We start from the raw sequence: 12857 nt of genomic DNA, 5'->3' as shown, positions 1-12857 counted from the left end.
CAATCCCACTCTTGGGCATATATCCAGACAAAACTTTCCTTGAAAAAGACACAGGCACACGCATGTTGACGGCAGCACTATTCACAATAGTCAAGACATGGAAAACAACCCAAATGTCCATCAACAGATGACTGGATTATGAAGATGTGGTATACAGACAGAATGGAATACTACTCGGCCATAAAAAAGAACAAAATAATGCCATTCGCAGCAACATGGATGGAACTAGAGACTCTCATCCTGAGTGAAGTAAGTCAGAAAGAGAAAGACAAATACCATATGATATCACTTATATCTGGAATCTAATATATAGCACAAATGAACCTTTCCACAGAAAAGAAAATCATGAACTTGGAGAATAGACTTATGGCTGCCAAAGGGGAGGGGAAGGGAGTGGGTTGGATTGGGGAGCTTGGGGTTAAGAGATGCAGACTATTGCCTTTGGAATGGATTATCAATGACATCCTGCTATATAGCACTGGGAACCATGTCTAGTCACTTATGATGGAGCATGATAATGTGAGAAAAAAGAATGTATACATGTATGTATAACTGGGTCACCATGCTATACAGTAGAAAAAAAAGATAATGTATTGGGATAATAAAATAAAATGCCAAGTGGAAAAAAAAGTAAAACAAAACAAAACAAAAATTAAAGAAACAAAACTGACCCTGATGAAGCAGAAATTCAGGAAGCAAAAGGTAATCATGGAAGAAAAATTCTAATTAATTATTTAGAGAGGTTCAAATGATAATGCATCCATAAGAGAAGAGACTGCAGCAAAAACTGTAATCAGAGAATGGGAACGAGCTCTTGAAATTACAAATATAGTAATTTTATTATAAAAAAACAGAAGTTGACATTTTTAAAAAGGAAAGAAATAATTGAGACACAGAAGAGTAATCCAATCCAGAAGAACCAACATCCACGTAGTAGGAATTTCAGAAGCAAAAATCATTTTAAGGGAGTTCCCATCATGGCTCAGTGATTAACGAATCTGACTAGCATCCATGAGAATGCAGACTCAATCCCTGGCCTTGCTCAGTGGGTCAAAGATCCTGCATTCTATGAGCTGTGGTGTAGGTCACAGACCCGGCTCAGATCCCACGCTGCTGTGGCTATGGGCCAGGCCTGCAGCTACAGCTCTGTTTCAACCCCTAGCCTGGGAACTTCCATATGCCTCTGGTTTGGCCCTAAAAAGCAAAAAATAAAAATAAAAATAAAATAAAATAAAATAAAATGGAGGGGTAATAATAAAGACATAATACAACAAATATTTCCAGGGCCAAGATATGACTCCAAGGGCACAGCAAGTGCACAGGAAGAACAATTAAAAATGTAAGCCTCCTAACAGTCCAGAGGGCTGGGCCAAGAGACTCCAGAAGTACCTAGAGCGAGAGCAGACCCACACGGGAAGGAAGCCTAGGAGTGGCATCAGGGTCAAGGCAGATCAAGGAAAAGTGGGGGATGCCTTCAGGGTTCTGAAGGTGGGGAGCAGGACCTAGACTCTACTCCAAGTGAGGAAGCGATGAGGCCTAAGACAAAATTTCCACTTCCAGACATACAAAGCTTTAGCAATTTTACCAACCTCAGAACCTCTTGGAAAGTATTACTAAAGAATGTACTCTAGCCAAAAAATATTCCATAACTGAGGCATGAAATCCAAGACACAACACATCTAATGAAGAATGAATGCAATGAAGAACTATGTCAGAGTCCAAGGGGAACAGCTGGACAGAGGCGTAGAAAACTGTGGCAAGAGGGTCCTCAAGATGAAAACAAACTGCCTGTTACCAATAGTACTGTTCCCCACACTCCCTCTCACCCCTGCTTCTTGGGCTGTGCCTCCGCCCCACCACCCCCACACCCCTTGAGCAGCGGAGGCCACCGACAAAGGCCTCACTTCTCTTCACTTCAGTTCCAATGGCACCACCTGGATTCCACTCTATAAAGGCTGGTGCCAGGTTCTACATGTTTAGAATCGACAGGTAGTGAAAGCACAAAAGATTTTGCTATCTAGTAGTAACAGAACAGTACACAAATGCCTCCAGTCTCATAAAAGTAAAGGTGAGATGCAGGGAAGCTGAGCCTGGGGAAGGACAGGTGGGCGGCTGCAGAGACACTGCCTTCTCATCTTACACACGTGTGTCCTGAGATTTAAAAGCCATAAATGTAACCAAGTGAAAAACTAAACATAAGAATACAACCTGTGGCAGTTCCCACAGTAGCACAGTGGTAATGAACCCGACTAGTACCCATGAGGACTTGGGTTGGATCCCTGGCCTTTGCTCGGTGGGTTAAGGATCCGGCATTGCCATGAGCCATGGTGTATGCTGCAGACATGGCTCAGATCCCATGATGCGGTGGCTGTGGTGTAGGCCGGCACCTGCAGCTCCGATTTGCCCCCTAGCCTGGGAACTTCCACTTGCCTCAGGTGCGGCCCTAAAAAGCAAAACCAAAAGTAAGAAGAATAAGAACACAACCTGGGGGGCAGGGAGGCTGGATGTGAGCCAAATTCAGCATTTTTCCTATTACAGAATAGATATTTCTAATAAATAAAAAATACAGGTGTAAGCATAGCATCTATCAGGCAACTAAAAAAAAACTACCATTTTTTAAAGCTTTTTTAAAAAATCAAAAGTAGAAGGAAAAGGAAAGAGTAGGAGAAAACAAGTCAAAAGCTACTGCCACTCGGGGGAGAAAGGGAGGAAGGGACACATATATTTTAGTAAAGGTCACATTTTTTGGATTATACATGTATTATTTTGATAATAAAAACTTAAAATTCATACAAAAAAATAAATGCCTACACCTGAGGGAATAAAAGCTAACCAGTGCATTTCCCCCTATTAAACGTGGGGCGGTGCTGTACTATACAGAAGAGGGGGTGGGAGGTGGCACTCAGGAGCCACAGAGACCAATCTTTGCTAAGCAGTTTGTTAAACAGGGATTTTAGTTTTGTTCCCCCAAGACCTAGAAAAACGCCTGGCAAAGAGAGACCACCTGTATATTTACTGAATAACTAAGAAATGTGTGCCCTTTGGGGGTTGAGACATACATTAAAAAAAAAATCGAAGTCAGCGTTGCCAAAATGAGAACACACTGCTTGGAATTACGAATGCTGGGTTTTTTTCCCTTCTTTTCACTTTTCTACAGATAACATTTGAGAAGATGGGAGAAACCAAAGAATAGAGATCAGGAAAGAGTTCACCATTTCCCACCAAAAACAAACCTAATAATGTGCAATGACCCAACCACTTGTCTTTCTAATGCCACTACTATATTTTTCATTTTCTATAAGCTAAATTTGGTTTTTGTTCATATATGCATGTCTCCACTTCATACTCTCCTCTTCTAACATATTATTTCTTTTCCTCTTTTATCTTTTAAACAAATCTGTTATAGTTTCAGAATATTCTATCTGTGGTTCTCTGGGTCCAGATCTCCCTGTTTGCTGTGTATGCTGACTGTCCCTCTCAGGGAAGTTCCTTACTTGCACAGTTTATACTACTTTATTGTGAGCTCACCCATTTTTGTGCCACTGATTTATTTATTCATATTTCTGAGCTGTGAAGGGGTCCCTCAGCGTGGTTTGCACTTACTTTAGCAGTTAACTCAATGGGGCGGGGGTAGGGGGTGTCATTTCTAGATGTCATGTGACAATGCACTTGGACCTCTACCCCATCTATGCTGCAAGCTGGGGTCCCAGTTCCACAGGAATGTCTCTGCCCCTCAGAGCTCTGGGAAACCAGTTCATCAATCCCTACCCCCCCCACCCCCTACTCTAAAGCATCGTGCCCTTGGACAAGTGCCCTTGGACAAGTTCTTTAATACTGCTAAGGCTTATTTCCTCAAGAGCTATGACAAGTCGGTTCCCCTTCTCAACATCCCATAGCCCTGCGCTCCCTCACACTTCCACAAGTCACCTGTCCTCCGAAAGCCGAGGACAGTCTAGCTAATCCTCAAAGACTTTCTCAAGCATTTCTTCCCTCTGGATTTTCACCAAGAAGACCAACTGACCTCAGCCATCTGATGCTGCCTTAGGCACATTTCAAGGAGCATACTTTCCCACAATGAAGCAGGTCCTGCTAGAGTGGACTCCACCTGACCAGCTGTGAGAAGGCAGCTACCCCAGAAGCAGCAACTCATGGGGAGCCAGGGAGGCACTGCCTCTGGATAGCTCCACATCGGCTCCTGGGGCACCTCTTTCTTATCTCTGCAGTTCCATGCAGCTCCATAAACATTCCAATAGCTAACTGGAATGCAAGAAGGGAAACTCAGGTGACTTGGCCCCCCCCCCATTAAGTCACAGCACAATTGATGTCACATGTAGCTCAAAGCCGCTCAACAATTACCAACTATGTGCTAGCCCTGAAAAGCTCCTGAAAGCTGTGACAGCTCCCAAAAAGTGGCATGGTACAGAGAAACTAGAGAAGCACGGTCACCTTTGCTTTCTCTATACTGATGAACAGATCATAGAATCCAGATCTTAATTCCCAGCAAGGGACTCTTCCAACCTTTCACATGTTCTTCCACACTCCATCCAACACCCTCAACTCTTGTCATGGATTCAAAACCCCTGCAATAAGCAACAGTTTGAAAATGACATTGAACTGTCTTTCCCAGGACCTCCCATCCACAACCCATGGTAAGTCCCTGCTAAGTGGCAAAGCCAAGCAAGCTTCCCTATTACAGCAACACGTTCCTTGGGCCTAACCGGGGTCATGAAGCAACTGACCTCCCCTGATCTGGCTGCATTACCAACAGGCCACCTCCTGAGTATGAGGAGATGTGTCCAAAAGGTATTTCCATTTCTCCAGCACTTAGACAGTTTCAGTCACTTATTTGATCCACTTGAAAAAGCAAACAAACAAAAACCGCTGCATGGGACAAGGTATGCCTGTCAATCAAATTCAAATAAAAACACTGTCCTAGTCTCCCTATTACCTTTTCCAATGGTCCTCTGAGTTTGGGCAGTGTTTTGATGACAGATGAATAGTCAATATAAAGAAACTTCAAGACTATTTTTGAAATGATAAAATGTGCCATCATTTATTTGTGAAGATAAACAAAAGTACTTTCTAAAAGTCAATATAAACTTGCATCTTACACCCATCCTACAGTAAGCAACAACTTCTGCTGCCCTTTTCAATTTCCAGATCAACCTGTCTTGATTTATCTAAAACAGTGCCTGGCACTTCCTCTCTGCAAATCCCACATAAAATGCACATTCTTCACTCTGCCTTAGAAGGCCTTCCTTTGCCCCTTTTGAAATGGTTATCTTCTAAACCCATCTCTCACTGACACGCTTTGCGAACCAACCTGGCCAGTTTCCTCCCTGTTCTTCAGACAATTTATATTTTCTGCTACCCACCCTTGCTCATACCATTCCCTCAGTCTGAAATGCCTTCCCTTAGACTCTGTTAATCAGAATACTAGTCATTCCTTAAGAACAGCTCAACTTCCACCTCCTCCGTGACATCATCACCAGCACAGCTGAAATGCGATACCTAGAAACAGGTTTCTCTCTGACCAAAAAAGTAGCTCCCACAGGGCAAGGGCTGTGTCTTCTACTTTGCACCCGGACATGCCCAGCACAGGTGACCAACACATAGTGAGTGTTCATTAAATAGATTTGTTTAATAAATGTATGCATACTTAAGTACCTGCAAAACAGCAACACACTAGAAACAAATACCAACCATTTTTACAAGGCAAATAAGAACAGAAGGCTTAAAATGTCATTTTTTTAATCACCTCAGGTAAACTGGGAAAACTACTCAAAACGAATGAGTAAGGAAGACCCAAACTCACCCACCAAGAAGTCAAAGGACTATGTAGACATGTGATATTTTCTCTACATAGAAGAATCATGTTTTATCGAAGTTAAACAAAAAAAAAAGGAGTTCCCATAGTGGCTCAATGGAAATGAATCTGATTAGTATCCATGAGGATACAGGTTCCATCCCTGGCCTTGCACAGTGGGTTAAGCATCCAACATTGCCGTGGTACAGGTCACAGACACGACTTGGATCCCGAGTCACTGTGGCTATGGTGTAGGCTCGCAGCTGGAGTTTCAATTCAACCCCTAGCCTGGAAACTTCCATATGCCCTGGGTGCGGCTCTAAAAAGACCAAAAAAAAAAAAACTTGATTAGCACAAAAATCGCAATGTGGTATTCAAAGTTAAGGCTGTGCCAAGAAGGAGATTTAAACAGTCCTGTGGTGATGACAATCAGTATTCCCCATCTGAAAATAACAAATAAATGATTAAGTGCCCCAAACCTCAAGCCCAGAATGTTAGGTATTTATACCACATAATAAATAGCAAATTAAGAAATTGTGGGCATTCCCGTCATGGCTCAGTGGTTAATGAATCCAACTAGAAACCATGAGGTTGCGGGTTCAATCCCTGGCCTTGCTCAGTGGGTTAACGATCTGGTGTTGCCGTGAGCTGTGGTATAGGTCGAAGACACGGCTCAGATTTGGCGTGGCTGTGGCTCTGGTGTAGGCCAGCAGCTGTAGCTCCGATTAGACCCCTAGCCTGGGAACCTCCATATGCCGTGGGAGCGGCCCTAGGAAAGGCAAAAAGAAAAAAAAAAAAAAGAAATTGTGATAGGAGTACCGTCGTGGCACAGCAAAAACGAATCCAACTAGGAACCATGAGGTTGTGGGTTCAAACCCTGGCCTCACTCAGTGGGTTAAGGATCTGGCGTTGCCATGAGCTGTGGTATAGGTGGCAGAGGCGGCTCAAATCTGGAGTTGCTATGGCTTTGGTATAGGCCGGCAGCTGTAGCTCTGATTAGACCCCTAGCCTGGGAACCTCCACATGCCTGCCACAGGTGTGGGCCCCCCCCCCAGAAAAAAAGAAAAAAGAAATTATGATAAAAGCAGAATCATTTTTTAAAAAAAATGAGTTGTTTTATACGTCATTGTAAGATCCCAACTACTGAAATATCAAATAAATATGCATTATTAAGATAAAAGGAATTATTAAATGGCTGCATATACACTGCATTCTTGCTGTGCTCAAAGATGTGAAGCCCATTATATAATCCCATCTAACACACAGGTCAAAACTGTATAATGATCATTTGACTTCTTCACCTGAACCACAGCCACAGCAGGTCACGTTCCTTGCCCACCCAAAACAGAAAGCAGCATCAGACAGTGATGGAGCTGAGGAAAGTCAGGACGGCACTTCTAAATGTCAACCTCGAAGGTCAGGAATATGATGATCATCATCACAATAAATAATAACAGCAGCAAACACTTTCACAGCATTTATTACATGCCAAGCATGGTTCTGAGATCTTTGCATAGGTTTACTTAATTCTCAAGAGAATTCTGAAACATGTATCATTATGATCCCATTTTACAGATTAAAAAACTGAGGCAAAAATAGCTTAGATGACTTACTCAAGGCCGCACATCTCATAAGTTACAAGGCCACAATTCACACTCAAGACCCAGGCTCCCAATTACGTGCAATATCCCCTTTCTGTCTATGTCTCAAGATATGCTGATATCCCCTTTATCACCTACTGATGGAGTGTTTTTCTCCAGCTGCATTGCTGCCTTCCTACCTCTGTGAAACCTATTCACTTTAATTATTCATCGAGTAATTCTACATCTTCCTCAGATGCAGAATTCAGAAATATAGGATGTGATTCTAGCACCCTGGTCTAGGTAAATTCAAGTCTTTTTCTTCGCTTGAAGAATTCTCACTTCTGAGATTTGAAATTTCAATAGTGTTTCACATCTGTTACTGGAAAGAGGAACGTAGAGAAATACTTACTAGTATCTGAAGTTTTCTCTTCAGGTCTGCCAAATAAAAATTCGTATTTGGCCTTGGCAACACTCTGGGAATGTGCAGATGCATTATTAACCCAAACAAACGTCTCTGCCTGCAAAATGAGAACAAAACAATGACATTATTAAAAAGTCTATCATAGGAGTTCCTGTGTTGGCGCAGTGGTTAACGAATATGACTAGGAACCATGAGGTTGCGGGTTCGATCCCTGCCTTGCTCAGTGGGTTAAGGATCCGGTGTTGCCATGAGCTGTGGTTGTAGGTCACAGATGTGGCTCGGATCTGGCGTTGCTGTGGCTCTGGTGTAGGTTGGCGGCTACAGCTCCAATTGGACCCCTGGCCTGGGAACCTCCATATGCTGCAGAGAACGGCCCTAGAAAATGCAAAAAGACAAAAAATAAATAAATAAATAAAAATAAAAGTCTATCATAAAAATACATCATAACGCAAATCATCAAACAGGAAAATGGTTATGACATATCTCTGTGATAGAATGCTATATGGCCATTAAAAGTGACACATGCAGGAAGTTCCCAATGTAGCTCAGCAGTAACAAGCCAATGGTATCCATTAGGATGTGGGTTAGATTCTTGGCCTCACTCAGTGTGTTAAGGATCTGGTGTTGCCATGAGCTGCAGTGTAGGTCGCAGATGCAGCTCAGATTCCATGTTGCTGTGGCTGTGGCTGTGGCCAGCAGCTGTAGCTCCAGTTCGACCCCTAGTCTGGGAACTTCCATATGCCAAAGGTATGGCCTTAAAAAGAAAAAAAAAAAAAAAAAGACACATGTAAAACATAACAGGACATAAATTAGAATACAGGATGATCACAATAGCCAGATTACAACTGTATAAAAAAAATAAGCATCTATAAGGGAATAAGAAAAATATGAAATTTTTGACTTGATTGGGGGGCAGAATTACCGTGGAATTTTTTAAAATTAAGAATGTTATTTTTTTGTAATGAGAAAACTGTTTTATTTTTAGAGACAGCTCATAGCAGTAACATTTCTGTATATAGGTTCTACTAACGTATGTCAATAAAAAGCAGTCTTTCCCCAAAAAAGACCACACTTTCATATAGTCAGGAACACCATTTAGCCACACAGAGCACTGAACAGAGGAGCCAGGCATCCCATCTATACCTACTGCATAAGCATAAATCTGAGCATCCATCCCAGTATCCTTCAGAGTTCCTAAATGCCCCTTATATGAAAAAAAACTAAAAAGGTGACTAAAAATGGCTCACATTATGATTCTCAATTCCTATTACCTCCTCCTGGCTGCTTTAGGCACATGCCAAAAATCTAGAGTACTTCTCTTCGCTGGCCTAGGTTTAATTAAAAATAACCAACAAGAGAGAAATTTCAAAACATGAAGAAATGTGACCAAGTCCATCAGAAAGTCATTACTTGGAATTCCCATCATGGCTCAGAGGTTAACGAATCTGACTAGCATCCATGAGGACGGAGGTTCGATCCCTAGCCTTGCCCAGTGGGTTAAGGATCTGGCATTACTGTGAGCTGTGGTGTAGGTCACAGACAAGGCTCAGATCTGGTGTTGCTGTGGCTGTGGTGTAGACCAGCAATTATAGTTCTGATTCAACCCTGCCTGGGAACTTCCATATGCCACAGGTGCGGCCCTAAAAAGCAAAAATAATTAAATAAATAAGTAAAAGTCATTACTCTGCCTCTTCACTCTGAACTCAAAAATTAACCAGGATCCAGATATTACCATTCTGGTTTCTACTCTTTAATTATCAGACATCTTCTTTCTCATGTCTCCACAGCCACTGAGTGTTCACTTTCAGAGAGAGAAGCAACTACCTCAAAGAAGCAACTACCCTCTGGAGCAGAAATGACTGACAGCAGTAAGAGGCCCAAGGCTGGGTTATGACTACCTCACCACCCCTGCAGGGTGGTTCAGTGGGCAGGCCTCTCTTTGTTCTTGAATAGCAATATCAAAGACCCTTCTGTACCATTTCGAGACAGCAGTTTCTTAAAAATAGCTCTACAATCACTTAGTATTCATAATGTGTAAAATGACCCGTTCTGGAAGAGACACACACTCCTCTTGGTGTTGCATGCTTTAAAATCACAGGCTATCAATTATCCTTCTCCCTGATTGAGAGGGAACAGTATCATTCTGATGTTTGTAGGGTGCTGGTAAAAGGAACAGGTGCCCTAACTTTAGAGGCATGGTTAGGAAAGGCTCTCACAGAGATGAGAAGGATGAGAGCGAAGGAAGGACAGAAACATCCATCTAGGCAGAGCGAGGGTCATACACAATGGCCTCAGAGTACCAAAGGACCCAGCTACCCAAGAAACTGAGGGAAGGCTGATGTGGCCACAGAGTGGTGGGTACACGAGCAAAGTTTAGAGGGAACAGCATAGCAGGAACAAACGCTGGAGAGGAAGCAGGGGCCAAACACACAGCATGTGTTGGTCAAGGAAAGGCTCAATGAGGAAGCCACTGGAGGGTTTTAAATAAACAGTGGTTCCTCAATACTTTTAAAACATCATAAGGTTGTTAAGGAGGACATGGATTGGAGTGAGCCAAGTCAAGAGGAAGCAAAGACACCAGTAGGATGATGGCAGTGGAAACAGACAGAAGTAGATAAATGTGAAATATATTTTCTTGGGAGAATCTATATAAATGTTTTCTTTCCTTTTTTTTTTTTTTTAATGGCCACACCAGTGGCGTATGGAAGTTCCTGGATGAGGGATTCAATCCAAGTGCAGCTACAACCTACCCCACAGCTGCAGCAATGCTGGCTCCTTTAACCCACTGCCCTGGGCCTCTGCAGGGCAGATTCTTAACACACTGTGCTCAGTGGAAATTCCTATACAAATTTTCTGATAAATTGGGTTTGAGAAATAAGGGAAGGGAAGAAATCAAGCATAATTATAATGGGTAACATTTACTAACCACTTACTCCAGGCCAGGCTGCTCTAATGCACCATGTGGGTATCTCTCGTGATGCTCAGAACAACCCGTAAGCACCACTGCCATCCAGGCAGAGAAAAGGAGGCACCGTGGGGTAATTTGCCCAAGGTCACAAAATAGTCAATCGTGGGTCCCAGATTCAGATCCTGAATCCAGAACCCATGACCCAGAGAAGGACTCCTAGGAATCTGGCTTGAGCAGCTGGGTTATGTGTTGAAACTAGAAAAGAAACACTATCAAGAGCTTGGATTTGGGTTTCCAGGTGACTACTTTTTCTTTCTGTATTACTAACTGAATAATATATATTCTTTTTATCACAGTCATTTTAGAAACATGAACGTCATTAAGAAGCATGGGATAAGAAGTAATACTAATAAGAGGACTGTCAGCCAGGCCACAGTCTAACCCCAGGTGAGGCTCTTGCTCATCACACACTAAACATTCAGCTTCTCTTGAATAGAGTTATTCAGGAGTTCCCATTGTGGCTCAATGGGTTAAGAACCCAACTGGTATCATGAGGATGTGGGTTTGATCCCTGGCCTTGCCCAGTGGGTTAAGGACCCAGCACTGCCATGAGCCATGGTATAGGCCCACAGATGCAGCTCAGAACCCACGTTGCTGTGGCTACGGAGTAGATCGGCAGGAATAGCTCTGATTCAACCCCTAGCCTGAGAACTTCCATATACCGCAGGTGTGGCCCTAAAAACAAAAATTTTAATTTCCAAAAAAAAGAGAGTTACTCAAATTCATCTCTAAGGTCCCCTCTAATTCTGAAGCACAAAGACTCTTCACACTTCTGAGCCACCTTCACAGATTTTCACTAAGGAGGAATAACACAAATCTCTTCTTTGTGATGATTAGAATGACATGGTCATCAAAACATGCCTGCATCTAAAGACAGAAGTCCACCATTAAACGGACCAGACCTTACATTTTACTTGGCTTTTCAAATTAACAAAGAATTTTCACCTAACATCATCCAAGTCTCTAATTACCAATTTTAGACACAGGAGAAACACTCCTGACATGAAGTAATTCTTTAAATTACCTAGCTAGGTGCTGCAAAAGGCAATGGTGAGGTGTTACGGGCTGAACCGTGTCTTTCAAATTCCTATGCTGAAGTCCTAACCCCAGCACCTTCAATGACTGTATTTGGAGACAGGGTCTGGAAGGTTGTCAGGATGGAACGGGGTCTGGAAGATCGTCATAGGATGGGCCCAAATCCAACATGACTGGTGCCCTTAAAAGAAGAGATTAGGACACAGACACAGGTAGAAGGAAGACCAAAGGAAGACACTGGGAGAAGGCAGCCCGCCATCTGCAGGCCTCAGAAGAAACCAACCCTGCTGACACCTTGCTCCTGGATTATACACCTGTGAGAACATAATTTTCCTATGGTGTCTAAGCTACCCAGTACTTTATTACAGCAGTCAGGCATCAAAGAAGGCTGAAAGACTTAAGAGCAAATGGGAAGTTGCTGAAGATGACAGGTAACTTAAGTCTGTTAAAAGCAGACAGAACCAAGGGGTAGTGGGAAAAGGAGGGACCAACACAAGTAGGAGTGGTGGAAAGGGATGGTTACCAAGCATTTAGACCCCAGATCCCTACATCTACTTCACTGGAAAATGTGCCCCCCACCAAAGAATGGAATTTTATCCGTGAGTGGGATTTTTCACAGAACATCTCTGGCCTAGGGGACACCAGCACAAGTGACATGAGGACACCAAAATGGAAACAGGGACTTGTTTGCCGGATGTTAAGATGCTTCTCTCAGCAGCCTGTGGAATGCTGCGCCAGGACTTACCCTGCTGGCCAGAGATCTGCACAGAGCTTTCCATGTAGGATCAACCAGCTCAAGAAGGCAGATCTGGTTACATCAGGGTCCACACATCAGTGGCCTAACCTGAAGCTCAGAACTTCCCAATGGCTACTGAGACCCACTATCACAGGATGTTACAGTCCTTAACTTCCATGACTTTTTTGAAAATCCCAGACGAGTTATCTTGGAGAATGTTCTTCAGCATGTGTTTGTCTTTACATTTGTTCATGATTACATTCAGATTACGCATCTTTGACAGGAATATCACGGAAGTGATGCTGTTC

General features: G+C 42.9%; 1 protein-coding gene across 4 annotated transcripts in view; it reads right to left on the bottom strand.

The window, feature by feature from the left end:
* The window catches only part of PSD3 (pleckstrin and Sec7 domain containing 3), a 621434-nt gene that overhangs the window by 370941 nt on the left and 237636 nt on the right, over positions 1–12857 (bottom strand). For all 4 annotated transcript variants that reach the window (XM_021077991.1, XM_021077990.1, XM_021077989.1 and 1 more), the window contains one exon: positions 7799–7907. In XM_021077991.1, the coding sequence (XP_020933650.1) occupies positions 7799–7907 (109 nt within the window). The remainder of the gene's footprint in view (positions 1–7798; positions 7908–12857) is intronic.

Source organism: Sus scrofa, chromosome 17, assembly GCF_000003025.6.
Source record: "Sus scrofa isolate TJ Tabasco breed Duroc chromosome 17, Sscrofa11.1, whole genome shotgun sequence".
NCBI lineage: Eukaryota > Metazoa > Chordata > Mammalia > Artiodactyla > Suidae > Sus > Sus scrofa.
The sequence above is the reverse complement of the archived record's forward strand: the minus strand, read 5'-3'. Positions and strand labels throughout refer to the sequence as shown.